General features: G+C 37.5%; 1 protein-coding gene across 2 annotated transcripts in view; it reads left to right on the top strand.

Annotated features, from left to right (window-relative positions):
• The window catches only part of LOC126379866 (frequenin-1), a 217539-nt gene that overhangs the window by 83214 nt on the left and 118215 nt on the right, over positions 1 to 16110 (top strand). For both annotated transcript variants that reach the window (XR_007568391.1, XM_050028837.1), the window contains exon 2: positions 13515 to 13690. Coding sequence is in view for 1 of the 2 variants with exons in the window: in XM_050028837.1 (XP_049884794.1) it covers positions 13627 to 13690 (64 nt within the window). In the remaining variant the exon portion in view is untranslated. The remainder of the gene's footprint in view (positions 1 to 13514; positions 13691 to 16110) is intronic.

Raw genomic sequence — 16110 nt, forward strand, 5'->3', positions numbered from 1 at the left:
ACAGTTTTCTTCGGAACTTTGACATTGGCAGAATCATCGTTCAGTAACGATGCAGCCATAAACAACAAGAAATGAATGAATGCAGGTATTAAGTACTTACTTAAATCCTTCCATATCTTAACGTGATTATTTAATTCTTACTCACTCACATATTGTTTGAGTAAAAATACACTGCGCTACATATTTATTTCATAATCGCTATACAAAATTGCGCAATATTTGAAAGCAAAATTACTTAGGTAGATACTTAAATTGTAAAAGATTTTAAGCAGGTAAGATAAAATTCTGACCGCGACTTTTTAAGCTGTAATAACATTGAAATTACTCGTTACAATTCATAAATATTGAAACAGTCTTTTAAAGGAAAAGAATGAACGTCATTTTTTTTATTCCGTCGTTGTGTATGTAAGCTTTGCCGTGGTTACAATAAACATAGCTGTTAAAATAGTTTTGACATTGTTAATCGTAAATCCGTTAAAAAAGTAAAACAACGTTACATTGTGGAAGATATAACTCAAGTTAACGTTAGTCGTCATAGAAATAGCATTTTTGTGGCCTTAATAATTTAGTTATAAAAAAGTTGACACGGGCTTCAGTAGCTTAGGAAAAACTTTTCTCCAAAAATAATATAGATGGCGCTGTACAGAGTTGCCTTCGTTTAACCTTCTAATTTCATGACCCTTGTTATTACACGCAGGCACAAAACATTGTCCATACATTGTTATTCTGATAAAAACTGATATTAGGCAGCTAAATTACTCAATTGTATACCAATATTTTATGTTTTTTTTTTTAAAGAACGTCTAGGGCCCTGTGCCGAGGTTTTTCTTGCAGCTTCTTTTCCCCGGCTATACAGGTTGTGAGAAGCTGCAGTAGTTTTAGGCGGATGAGACGTTCGTTATGTAAAATTGACGATTCAAAGTGTAACTATGTTACCTATTGAATAAAGATATTTTTGAATTTTGAATTTTGAAAAAAATAAAAAGAAGCAATAGCTATACATGTCTTAATCAAATATCAAGCAAGTCTTATTATATTTTTATTTATGCATCTGCCATTATTATGTACCCGAACAATGAAAAAATAGGTAATTATAACGTTAAATCTGTACAGCGCCATCTATATTGTTTTTAATGAACGTAGCCTGGAAGGTCCGTCATTAGATAATGTAATTTTAGTACTAGTCAGACCCTGCTTTCAGCAGTACAGTGCGGTCCATGGACTATTCATCTGACCTATAGTACTAGTAGTAGTAAGTTTTATGGAATAAATAGTACAGTCATGAGCAATATCATGTACCCACTTTAGAACCCTGTCGCACTATCACATTTGACATTTAATGAGACTTACGGTTTAATCTCTCAAAAAAGTTAATGTGACATGGTTTCAAAGTGTATACATATTAGTACTCGTGACCGTACTAGTAACTAGTGACTCCTAATGAGCCCGTTAACATTTGATTCAACTTAAAGTTAAGTTAAAGGGTAATCTATTACTGAAATATTAATTTCGTCAATTAGCGGTTAATGGATTTGCGATCTTGTGCCCACCTACGGAAATAAACAGTGCAGAGTAATTCATTGTGGGGCGTTCGAGGAGGGTCAAATGGGTCATATTTCTAATACCTCTCTCCAATGCAACCTTGCTTTTAACTTTAAATTAGCTTTCCGTTTCGTGGTATTAGTGGCGGTGTTTAAGTCGTCCCTTGGGATTCTGTCCCGGTCCCAACGATAACGGAATGGCGACCCTACTCGTGGTAAAAATAACGCCCTTTTTATATTCTAATAAATTCGTTACATTCCAGTATTACAATGCTTTAAAAAAATGTTTTAAGCAAAAAAAAAAACAGCATTAAATCCACCACAGGCTTCGTCAAAAAGGAACTAAAAACAAGAATAAACCATAAATCCACAAAAGTTTCGTCAAGCCGTCGTGTAATGCTTTTTAAATTATATTTTTTAAGAGTGTGCAGTAACTCTAATTATGTAAGTACGTATATATGTATATCCCATGAGCTTATTATTAATATTTTAACTTAGTCGGATTGGAAAGTTTTCTGAGAGTTAAATAGGTGATTTTATAGATTTTGTAATACAAACAATAGACACTGACGAGCAAAGGTTGAAATTCGGGAAGGGTATGTCAAAATGTATAAAATCACTCATTTTTCGAATTCCCTTTGACGTTCTGGGTAAAACTACTAAATAATCGGACCAACGTGGGTAGGCGGAAAAAGAGAACAGCACGCAGTAGCTTGCATGAACTGCGTGGGACGTTAAAATCAGTCTAGTAGCTATATTTGTCATCATTTCATTTTGTTCTTTTTTTGTTTTCATCATTTCGCAAAGACAACATATCACAACACCTACAGAATTTCATATGCATTTGAAAAGATTCTTTCAAATTTGATAGTATGCGTGGGATGGCTTCGATTACTTACCCACTGTTCAGGGTGCGTCCGCCTATAATATGTACTAGTACAGAATTTAATATATCGTCTTCTTCTCTCGTACAAAAAAATAACAATAAAATACAATAATACAACAACACAATAAAACAAGACAATAAAATTATTTTATTCTATTCTATTTTATAAGGTACTTAGATGGAAAACTGTAATAAGAAATTTCTACCAATGTGTGCCTGACTGCCTTTCTGTGAAAATATGTATGAAAAAATAAATTCAATTAATTATCACATCGACAAACCAAATATCAACGATATTTGCAGCTGTTTATTAAAATATTCCTTTGATGTCGTAAGTTGCGACTTTATCACTTTTCAATTATTTTCTTAGAGGAATCGGTTCCATGAAGGTCTATTTTTTAACTGCTGTAGGTATTTCCGCTTGAAGCTGTTTTATTAATGAGTTGGTATAGGGTTTCAAAATGACATATATGTGGTGCGCGGTCAGAAGACGAACAACGAATATATAATTCACGGTGCGATAAGGGAGAGACGGGGCGGGGAACACCATTAAGCACCACAACACCACGTTTAGACAATTTAGACGATATTCACGCCTTCCCGCGCAAAGCTCCTTATTTATTATCTGTCTCATAAATAAAGATCCGTTTCAGTGGCCCCGCGACTAAGTTTTTAATCATTAATTAATTACGTGCCTACTCAGGAGCCTGAACCAATTGTGTTAATTAGGCTTCAAACAGGTGGATCGCATTGCTTCAAATTCACGTGTTCCGTTAGATGTAAATATTTCCAGAGCTAACCGCCCGTTGCACTCCCGCGGGCCTGAAGTCTGCACTCACTGCGACCCTTAAAATTTCATCGTGTTACGTTTAACGAACCTCTATTTATCCGATATTTTCCTCCTTCCTGCCCTTTGACCAATTCACACTTACGTAAAATTGAAATTGAAATTCGTTAAGTGGTCGAATTAATTTTGCTTTTACTTTACTTATTAAAATTTATTAAGCTTAATTTATTGAAAGTGGCGAGCCGTTCGGCGTTCAATCAGTGAATAAATCGCAAATTGAAAACATGTGTAAAATTCTGAACGTTTTAAAATTTTATCTTGGTGCTGTTTGAACAAGCTGGTAGTCACTGCTATCTAGATTTATTACAAGAGGAAGATAGTTTCAAAACCTTAGAGACAACCACGCGATGACAGAATGCTTTTTACTGAAAATTTTGAGTTCATACTGTATTATATTACTGAGAATATAATATTATGTATAAGTTTTCGCCTCGCCTGTTCCAATTTCCAGACGATTTAGCAGTTAGTATCGATCGGAGCCGCCGTCGCATTTTCATAATTACTCTGGATTTTATTGCCTTAACTAGGGATTGAAACGGTATGGCGTAGATTAAATATTCATTGCTGTGGTTAGCTTTGTTCATTTAATTAGGTTTTATTTGAAAAGGAATCGGGATATTGTCTCTGTTAAAGAAATTTTATTTCGAGACATTTTTTTTTCTATTTTTATAGCGAGTTTTTTAATGATGTCGACCCACAAATAAGTAAGTAGTCTCGTCTCAACTTTTGGAATAAGTTCATTAAGCAAGGTCACGAAACATGATAAGTGAATAAATTAACTTTATTTAGAACCATAATGGTGGTAATTCCTGCTAGACGCCATCTAATCTTATTTTAAGTTATTCTTATCCGTTGAAAAAGAAAGGGACGGATGATTGTCAACAAGTCAATTTTAAAATGAATGAATAACCCATTCATTCATTAATTTTAAAATAAACTTATGCGAATAAAATAGGCATCTCGAAATTACCCAGATTACCCAATCGGCAGGCATGAAATTTATGGAATACACGTCAATTTTAAGAAGAAATCTAAAACAACCGACTAAAAATTTTACATCGGCTAATAACCTGACAGAATGAAGTACGTCGAACGGGTTGCATACTAGCGAGATGCCTATTTTATTATCTAAGTTAATTTTAAAATGATTGAATAACCCAACCCATTCATTCATTTTAAAATTAACTCTTTGACAATCCTCCGTCCTTTTTCTTTTCGGACGATAAGAAAATGACGGGTATAATTTAAAATAAAATTAGGATGTGTCTGCAGGAATCGGGGGCACCGTATTCACTTATTTGACAAATTGAAACAATGTCTAAGTAAATGGTAAATACTAAATGTTAATTTATTGCTCTAATTTCAAAATGTCAACTTTGCGTAGGGGCCTCAGCATCAGGTATACCTCTCTAGATATATAATTGAATAATAATTTTCTAAGCAAAGTACCTATAAACTGAGCCCTGTTGTCATCAGAATAATAATAAGGCGAGTTGTGCCGTTCTTTACAAACAATTTAGGTTCAGGGCGCAACGACCCAATCTCCGAGTGAATTTATTAATTACCTATCTAACTTTTCGAACAATACCGTATTTTACTAAATATTTTCAAAAGGTTTCCTCGAATGGAGAGTTTAAAACGAAGGCTCTATGTATTTAAATTAAATTAGAGTATCAGTGTCGGTCGGGCCGTTGCAATGAAAAGAGCTTCATATCGGTATGGGGACGGCTCGCTTCGTCTGGCTAAGTCCCCTTTTATCGCAGTAGACATTCAGCTTAGATAAGACTTGCGGACTGGATCGTCTAGGCCTTGTGGGCCATGTCATACGATCCTCAAAAAAGTTTTTTTTTGGTCTTTTATTTACCTCAAAAAAGTTACTTACATACTGTTCATAAACGCGTAGCACCAACACTACCAAAAGGGATAACAGGTTTTAATCTGAACACTTGTGGCTTTTGAAGTACTTACCGTAAAAAGGGTACGAAATCATGGCTCATTAATTTACCATGAAAATTATTATAATTCTTCGTGATTTTCATGTGAACACTTACCTCAGTTATTTAACAAAAAACAAAAAATATTCTAGACTATTCGACTTATTAAAAGGACGAATTAGAGAATTACCGTATTGATTTATGTTACTAATATCCTGCGAAATATGGTTCAACAAATAAGTACAAACGACTTATTGTATATTTGCCGGAGGTGGCATTAACTACTCGGCCGGACAAATGGGGAACGCTGATGGCATAAGAAATATGTTCTAGTTTTAGTAAAGTTTGTCTTTGTTACGATAAGGATAAAATGTGCTTTAGATTCCGCTTGCTCTAAAGTCTTTGCACGCGCCCCCATCGCGGCACACAGTTCCCTCCGCCTGTTTTCATATTCACTTATTGCACGCCGCGTCTCAGTAATCTTTGTCGTTAAGATAATTTGATTTGCTATAAGCTCCAACTACAAGCCTACATAAGCTTTCAACGGAATAAAGTTTGGCATTGTTTTCTACGTTCATATAGAATAATTATATGAATATTAAATAAAGATCAATTTGCATTCGAATAGCGGGGGATGAAATACGTCGCCGCCACGAATGCAACTATGAGTGGGACGGCATTTTCGTTTGTCAACCTTTTTTTTTTTTTGACGTGACTTATTGTAGATTTGCCGCAGATGGCATTAACTACTTGGCCGGACAAATGGGGAGCGCTGAAGGCTCTCACCCGGTACAACGTTTAAGACAACAGGCCTGAGGGTGCCCAGTTGGGCGCGAACCTCGGCTCAGGGCGTCGTCTGAGAGGAAAAATATTTGAAAGAATTAATCGACCCTAGTGGGTCGATAGCGATAAGCGCTGAATGAGGGAAATCGTCGACCACGCCGGCGGGGTCGATATCGGGGCTCTGAAGTGTTTGGTGTCGCGAGCTGATTGGCTGCCGTTTGTCAACCGTCACCCTGCGGCGGAAAGACAATAAAGCTTTACTAGACATCAAATGTAATATGAAACCTCAGATGCATATTACTTGGGAGCTGTCTGATGACTCCATCCCCCTTTTCACTTCAAACGTTTACATTATGACCACTTACTAGAAAAGTACGACTTGACCTTCGTCGTAGCATTTCCGCAGATATTTTTCCTAGGATTTACTTTTAGTTGGTGAAATTCTGCGCTATTTCCCGTCGTCGCGTCGCAGCAGAAAAATCAAACCCAGCAACTGTCGCCGAAGTTGTGCAATCTGCTGGCCATTGTTAATTAAGTTAGCTTCTATAGTGTATTTTATGTAGCAAACGCGTTGTTGAGCGAAAAATGTATTCTCATAACAGATATTTGTTAAAGTTTCCGAGACGGTGGAACGAGAAACATTTCCTTGTGAAGAATCACGTCCAAAGAACTGACTTTACTGTGTTAACTAAATAATGTAATTCGTGTTTATTTTCCTCTGGAGGTTTCAGGTGTTAATACTTTTAATGATAACAATGTTAATTCATGTAGATAGCTACGAGACTCCTCACTAACTAGACAGCTAATGGCTTCCCATGTCTCACTGATATTGGATTGTCCTGTCGCCACGACATCATAGCTAATTGGAGAACTACATATCAGAACTAATTACAAGAGGAGATACTAACAGATTTCACATTCTAATAATTGCGACAATTATGTTTAGTTTAGTCTCATCTCGGCGTGTACAGAAAATCTATACCCTTACATACATAAATAGCTTATATACGACTCACTGTTGGGCACAGGCCTCTCCTCTATAAAGCAAAGGAATTGTGGAGCATACTCCACCATGCTGCATTACTGCGGGCTGGTGGAGGTGATTTACGACTAAAGCCGGAACCAACGATCGTTGAAAACCAATCATGTCATTAAAGTACCCATACCCAACCACCATTTGGGTATTTCATTTATTTTTTGTCATAAAATATATCATCGCACCACTATCTGTATATCGTGGCCTTATAGTGAAAACCACATAAATGCCTTTTTGGTTAACAAAACTAGCATTAGGCAAGCTAGCTCTAGCCGGAATCGTGCCCTAAGCTTCTTCGGACATATTATGCGGTCTCCGAAGCACAGTCTGGAGAAGCAGATCATCGTTGGGCAAGTGGATGGCAAACGTGCGCGAGGGAGGGCGCCTACGAGGTGGTCTGACATCGTGAAGAAGACGGTGGGCGGCAGCATACAGAGGGCGGTCCACGCAGCATATAGCCGTACCGAGTGGAAAACCATAACCTGTGGTCGCGATCCTCAGCAGTGAGGGAACGACGAAGAAGAAGAAGCTAGCTTTAATCCAAGTAAAAAATTGTGGTCTCCATTTTAGGTCTCTATTGTAGGTATTTATTTGTAGGTTGTTGAAGAAAATCACATTTAGAATCTGATTTTTTAAAATGGCGCTTAAGTACGTGGTTTTCATTATAATACAACGATAACATATCGATAATACCTACGTATTAGATGAAACTGACCCGTGGGCTTCTACGGCATGTCCGAACATCATCGATTTGATTCTGTCGTACCGCGTAAAGCAGCCAAGATGGCTATCCCCGATTTATTGCCATTTATTCAGTACTTTTGACGTTTATTTGACAGTTCTTTGGTACCGGCTAAGAAATCGAAGTTCGGCGTTTGAAGCCGATACCCGATTGAACTGTCAGTTGATGCCCTTTGCCAGGTTGGATGGTTAATCACATACATACTAAGTACATTATGTATACTTACTCAAATAATTATTTTTACCCACTCATGAACAACACAACATTTCAATCTGAAATCCTGAATGGAATTAACGGAACGTTATATAACGTGAAATATTTCCTGATGAACAAAAAGTGTACTTTCTCTTAAGTTTCCTTCTGAGAACCAAGCAATTTGGTCAATAACTATCTATGTAGAACAAAGCTGCTAATTGGTAACACTAGAAACTAACCTAAAAGGTTTTATAACAAAGCCACAGCTACCTGGCTTTATAAATAAAACAATATCATATCAAGATATGGGTTTAAGCACAATGAAATTGTACACAGTATAATTTTGTCCCTCATTGGAAGGTCTTGTGGTAATACCGATGGATCAATCGCAGATTACTCAAATTGGAAGGCACAAAATAGGTAGCCTAATAACTCATCTTCCATATATTTCGGCTCGATAACGAGTTTGTTAATCGCTTCAAACAAATACCCCGGAGCGGGAAAATGAACAAACCAAATACACAATTCCCTTTAATAAAAAAAGGTGAAAGAACTCATGAACATCACATTGCCTCGCTGTAATGATGTTAAGATCGTTTCGTACTTGAAATTGCTACAATATATTTCCTACAACAAGGATAATCGAGTTCAATCGAAATCATTTTCCATTGATTTGTTTCTTTTTGTAACTGATAGGAAAAGATTAGGCAAAGAAGAATACCTATTAATTAGATTGAAGCTATAAAGTAACACAGCAAAGTTATGGAATGTATGAACATGTTATTCGCGTTATACGGCGAATAGATAATATGGAGTCTCGCAAGTTATAACGACCGGTAAAGTCTCAGAAAGAGGAAAGTTGAGGAGTAGGCAAGAACAGTAGTCTCATCCGCAACGTTATATATCGACAAACAATTCTTTTTGGAACAACCTTCCAATAATAGAGGTGAATACAGTAGTTCGTACAATGTAGATTGTTTAATAGAAATACACAATTAGAAGAGAGCAACAAAGTGGGTAGGTCTTTGGATTAGTTTGGACGAGTGACGCTTAAGTAGTTTTTGCTTCGAACTAGTTAGGCTTTTTCATCATCTCCCTAGCGTTATCCCGTTTTTCACAGGGTCCGCTTACCTAACCTGAAGATTTGACAGGACCAGTTTTTTACAGAAGCGACTGCCTGTCTGACCTTCCAACCCGCGAAAGGAAAACCAGCCCTATAGGTACAGGTTAAGACACATACCTACGAAAATGCATTTCTCGGGAATGTGGGTTTCCTCACGATGGTTTCCTTCGCCGCTGAACACGTGATAATCATTTATGATCCAAACATGAATTCGAAAACAAATTCGAGAATCATTGGTCTAGGCCTGTGCTGAATTCGAACCTTCGACTTCAAAGTGAGACGTAAGCGTTATATCAACTGGGCTACCACGGGTCCAAATTAGGCTTTGTATTACACGGTTACAAATTAAGCTTTGTAGTGACAAAAAATACAGTCACCCATCACGAAATGTTTAGATATATCTTCCCGATTTCCCGCATAAACATGAATCTAATTGGCAATGTTAATATTGGTCTGGCTCGAATCTTGCAAAGTTTGGAACATCATCGTGTCAGGGTTAAAATTATATGTTGATACGAGTAACGATCGCTGGGTGGATGGAAATCTCTGGACCGTATAATAGGAAGGTGCGGCACGGTGCGCCTGATTACATGAGCTTTCCTCGTGATATTTTCAAGAACCACTCAAGTTTAACATCATGAACTTGTATATTAACGAGTGTCTTTTTACAAACTCTGTCGCTTGTAGGTACAAGCCAGTTTATTTTTAGCTAGCGTTATTGTAAGCTTCCTCGTATATCAGTCACTTTGGATAAATTGAGGAGTGTAAAGGACCCTGGTAATAAATTTTATACAAAATGCTTCAGACGATAAGGTTAGGGAACCTGCCTGAAATGAGGCGATATCGCTGAAGGAGGGCAAACGTCGACCCGCTGAAGCCGATGTATTTTTGATTAACCTTTATTTAACTCATATTATGTCTAAGAATTAGCATTGAAAACATTATTACTTATATTAAAATATATATCGATTCAACTGTCGACAATGTAGTAGATTGACATTGAAATACACTACCCCGTTTCTAAGCCAATAAACACGAGAGCTAAATATTTTGGAAGCATGTGTCTGTAAAGTTTCCTAAGACACGATTGCTTCCTTCAATCGGTGCATCGCATTCGCAGGCTATTCGAAAAGCAATATCCCTTTGTTTGAACGGATATTTATGTCTAAGCTCTTCAAATTTAGATATGTTTCAATATTCAAGCAAAGAAGGCAGAAACACAAGTCGAGTCGTAGTAGTATGATAGCTAGTAGGAACTTTTATTACCTACGTATTTTCACGTTATAAAGTTCTTCATTTTATACATAAACTGTCGGATTTAAACTGCATGAAATATAAAAAAGCAAGTAAGTAACTAGATTGTATTTATTGGCCATATTGTACGTAACTTATGAAGAATAAACATGAAACGTTTTCAACATTATGCTGCAGTGGCAAATGTTGTAATATCTAAACCAAAGACATGGGTCAGTGAACAAACAACTAAATACCAAGAGACGACAGTATTTAATACTAATTCGTTGTGCCAGCACTGGCACTGGAACAACAGCATTGCGCGGAATTTTCATCTGGAATTATAATTACAGAGGAAACTGAAACTGCCAGCCATTAATGACCGGGAAATTACATCTCAGATAAGAAGCCTATGAAATAACCCCGGGAACGACGGGAGTGTCCATGACGTATTAGACAGATAACACCAATGTAGGTAGATTCTCTCTTCCGATCCTGCAGGACACGTGGTACCTACCTATTTGTTGGATAATATTATTAAAATATAGAGCTGGCAGTACAACGATTCCATTACATTACTTCCGGGGTCCTTCATTTCCATTTATTTATGAGGATCACTGTCCAGATAACTCTTGACCCCCATTGTTTATACCACGTACATACATAATATATCAAGAGTGAATGGGTGTGTAAATGTCTACTATCGGAAGATTTTCCAACTGCCCGGGGCAGACGTTTACTGCTTGCGATTGTTGTAATGAATGTGTTACCGATGATTTGTGTTCCGCTGCGTGGAGCCTGGACTCAGATCATTCACGCAGTTTGTGTGTCTTGCTCAAGCGAATTTGGCGAACTTGCAATTTTCTCTTGTAAAAAACAGAAAAGTGGTTTTTGATCATGTAATTTTTTCATTAAACTTTCTCACACACTTAATTTGAAACCAGTTTTGGTTTTATCCGATCAAAATCCACGCTGAAATAAGTTTTAATAAAAACGCTTTGCGGAAAATTCCAAGCTCTAAGGTTTCCATTGCACGGAACTAATTTATTTGAAAAAAGGCGTAAATGAGGCCGCGAAATGCTTTGCGAAGAAACTTTATTTGTATAAAAGTTGATGGTAAAGAGACTCTTTTTCCCTCATTTCAGATTCGTGAAAACGGAGTAAAAAGTTTAGTGTAACCGTGAAAGAATTAAGTGTTGTCCTAAAGTGTGATGGAGTGTGAGTGTGTTGTGTTATCTCGCAGGACAGTCACTGAACAGTTACAGTAAAAGGTAATCACAGTATGACAGAGTTACTTGTAGGGCTGAGGAGTGTGTTACACGTAATTTACACGTGATGCTCACGTTCCTCAGTTATTGGGACGTTGATTGATGAGCTAACCCTGCCTACTTACTTACTTTTTAGATAGCAAACGCTAACTCCTATAATCTTATTCTTCTTATCGTGTGGGTTAGGTTAGGGTTATTATTGACCTGCCAAAGGCCACCGACATGCCTCATGTAACGACTATATACTTACATCAGTAAGTAGTAACCGGGACCAACGGCTTAACGTGCCTTCCGAAGCACGGATCATCAGGTGATCAGCCTGTAATGTCATAACCAAACTAGGGATCTCAAAGTGATTTTTGTGATTTGTCCCCACCGGGATTCGAACCCGGGACCTCCGGATCATGAGCACAACGCTCAACCACTGGACCCTGGAGGACGTTAAAATCGTATTCAACGTGCATAAACCCTTATTCAAGTTCAGTTCAGTAAAATCTTATTCAAGTTACAAAAAAAATTAAAACTTAAGTTAAACTGACCATATCCTTAAACTTTCATTCATCATAAGACCCCTTGAACAAATAAGAGCTTTATGACTATGACAAATAAATTATATTTGTAAGGGTCTGTTGGCTCGTTAAATTACTGATGATAATATTTCATCGCGTTTGAAACTGTCGCTTTTATAAGAATAAATTGCTGCCACCCGTCAAGTTACGAGACAGATTTTATTATGCATCAAAACATTTTAAATTGAATTTTGGCAACTCACCAGACTTTCCACATTGCTTATTTGGGTTTTGTGTTACTATATGAATAGAATCAATCACTACCACATAAACATTCGGGAAGGTGACAGTTTACATTGTTTATAAAGAAATATAATACACTTAAGTACATCTCGATTAGCGTTCCCTAAATCAGAATTACAATCACAGAAAATGATAATAAACATTATTTTCTTGAAATTCAAGGTTACCATGAACTCTCATCATAAAATTATATTATAGTACAGACACGAAAGAACTTGATTTATCACCATCTTATAAATGGCTTGTTTTCGCCAAAGATACGCCAAAATAAGTATTTCGTTTACGTCCCGCCCCCGCGCGACGTCGCCCTACAATATTCAGGAGAAGGAAAACAGCTAAAATTTATAGTGAGCGAGACAGGGATAGGGGATGGGGGTCATCTGAAAGAGAAAGGTGGATAACGCAGGGGACCTGCTGTTGACGTAACTCTGTAAATATCAAGTGACAACCGTGACTCTGTTCAGTCACTATTTGTTCATAACACTCTGTGAAAATATTGGACATTAGATTAATAATAATAGCACAATTGGAAATATACTAACTTTACCCCAGTCTATTACGTAACCTGAAGTGTAAATTTCGCACGTTGTTAGTTGGGTTAGTTAGACTACAGCTTGAAGGACGGTTGATGGGCTCTTTACTTTCCTCATGCGTTCGTCAAGCTAACTCCGATTTTCATAAAACTGCTTATTGTCATGCGCAAGATGGCACGCATTGCAGCAAACAAATATATGAAACTACCAGTTTTAGTGAGCACTATTTCCAGTCGTGCGAATTGGCCTGACGAGCGCAAGAACTTTCTTGGCTCTTGTTAACCTTTACTTCTGTCCAAGAGTACATCAAAAACTGTGCTAGGTAACACAAAGCCCCCAAAATAAATAAAAGTACTGAAATATGCCTGCAATGCGTGCGGCTAGGTATATTAAATTGCAGTTATTATAATGATTCGCACCCTCCCTCCGGGCTGCATCGAGTTTCTAAGAGAGTTTGCAGTTAATGGCAACGAACGCCGCACTTAAGTTACTAGAGTATCGCAGTAACAGCAGTTCCAAACTTCGGCGAAACTCGAGGCAACCCACACGAGTACATAAACTGACATAAAGTATGTTTGCAGGTGGACACCGGCGGTCAGGGAGCGAATAATATGTAATACGTCACCGCTCAGTGGCGTTTATAGACAGTAGAAACACTTAGTGTGAGTGAATCGGTGTCAGAAGCGAACGAAAATGGGCAAGAAGAACTCAAAACTAAAGCAGGACACGATCGACAGACTCACGACGGCTACGTACTGTAAGTATTGCATTATTATACTATCGTAACATTTGTATTCATGTAGATATGTGACAACAAAATATCCTTACGCGAAGCAAATCTCAGACCCCGATTGAGTCGCAGACGCGTAAACTTGTTTATTGAAACTAGCTCCTACGACCTTTTAAGTGAATATAGTACAGAGAGCCGTTGACCCGACTTGTGACCGAATCGCCGACTCACATCTCAATAAAAAGCGGCCAAGACGGAGTCGGGCTCGCACAAGTCTGTTTCAGTATACGTACAGGGTGTTAGTGACATCCTAACGAAAACTTGGAGAGATCAAAAAAAAAAAAAAAAAAAAATCAAAAATATTTATTTCTTTAACAGAGATGGTACATAATAATATTTGCAGTTGTGACCTCCTAGTAAGTGTGAAACACCTGTGTCAGAAGGTCACGCTCCTCCATATCCATAAGTACTTGTTGGTACCAAAAGCCTGAAGTATACCTACATCGTATTATAAGTAAACAATAAAGAAAAATAAATATGAAAACAAACGTGTGTGTGTGTGTGTGTGTGTGTGTGTGTGTGTGTGTGTGTGTGTGTGTGTGTATGTGTGTTTGTGTGTGTATGTATGTGTCAAGGACACTAATTAGGTCCTCTACACTAATACTAATTAGGGATAAGTGTTATACCAAGTATTCGAAAAGCTTTTCTATTTCCTTATAATCTAATAATTTGAGCCATGCAGTAATCTTTTTTCTACATTCGAATTTAGATAAGAAGTAGATTTCTAGTTTTTCATTGAGTTGGTTATATAAGTGTGCAGATTGTCTATCATATTGTCGTCTCGCAAAACTAGTTTTCACCCTAGCAGCCTGTATAACTTTGCTTTTTATTCTTTTCAATAGATATGAGGGATCTGGTTTAACAGATTGATGTCTTTTGAGAACTGTATATAGAACATAAAGTTTCCTAATTGTTAATATATCACATTCAAGGTACAATAGATCAGTGGAGTATAGAGATGATTCAGACCATGATTCTGCGTTGATATCAAGTGGAATTTTCCGTTGCGAAAGTATCTAACTAATTGTAAATAATTTTAAAAAAGCACTAAAATTTAAAGTGAAGACGAACGTCGTGTTTTATAAGGAGGTGAGGAATTAGTCTTTGATAGACAAGAAAGGAAATTGCTACACCGACAAGAGCGTGGCTCTTAAATTAGTGAAGTGACTAAAATTTTCATGAATTTTCCGCCAGAAAATTATACTTGATATCACCTCAGATTCATGGTCGGAACCTTCCCCTCAGTATTCGTTACAGAGTCAGTAACCCCCATATGTACGTGTATGGCTACGTGTAGGCTCTGCACGGCAACCGCGCCGAGCGCGGTGCGAATTATATCGAGGCCAATAGTCGTTTGACGTCCATCTACGTAGATAGCATTCGTATTGGTCCAAGCGCTCGATATAATTCACGCCGTGCGCGACGCGGTTGTCATGCAGGCCGGGCGGTACGTATTTGTACGGGGTGTAAGTGACATCGTATAGAATATTCATTATTCTGACTTAATACCAAGAGGATTTTTTGGTAAAATAATGACAACTACATCTTTCACCCATTATTATTTTGATCCAAATTAATATATGCAATATTGTATATAGCAACATAATTCTCTAATTCGCAACAATTATTTTTATATATGCTCCTGACATTACATTGTATTTTGGAATAATTAGGGCAAGTCCCTCAATGTACTTTTCCGTTTTCCCCGTTAAGGTACGGTACCCTAAAAAATATTCTTGTATTACAGAGGATTTGAATGTTTTCATTTTATTTTGTTTACAAAGAGAAAAAGGGACAGGGTCCTTTTGTTTGTTAATTAACGAATAGGTGCGCTGAGAGCGTGATGATTAACGAAGGTAGGAGGCCCTCGCCGGTCGCTGTACACTTGTGGCAAGCTCTGCTGAGCACTTGGCGTGATCTGAATTCGTCTTCGTCCTTGCCAAGTGGCTTCGTGAGTGAAAATCGATTCATCAGCTCTCCGCCATTTCGCCAGCGGATTGTAATTAAAGCCCCGCTGACAATCGTGATTACTGGGACATCTTTGTTATTCACGAATGCAAAAACATTTCGCCCTAATGAGTTACCGCGCCCGACCTTCTATCAGCTTTTATATTTACCACGTCACCACTGAATCGTTTGCCGCATTTAGGTCTTCTGTGTCATGCAATATGAACAAAAAATATATTGTAAAGTCACAACTTTACAATATATTTTTATTACCAATTGTTCCCCAACACCAAAGCTCGAATCTGTTCTACATAAAAATCGGGTCGATATGAAACTTGGCTGTATATAACCTGTATCCTGTACGCACTCTGGAAGAAAAGAATGTTTGCACAGTTCTCTTTTTCGAATACTCATAAACTTTGGAACTCGGCAAACTAGAG

The sequence above is a fragment of the Pectinophora gossypiella genome, chromosome Z (assembly GCF_024362695.1).
Source record: "Pectinophora gossypiella chromosome Z, ilPecGoss1.1, whole genome shotgun sequence".
Lineage (NCBI taxonomy): Eukaryota > Metazoa > Arthropoda > Insecta > Lepidoptera > Gelechiidae > Pectinophora > Pectinophora gossypiella.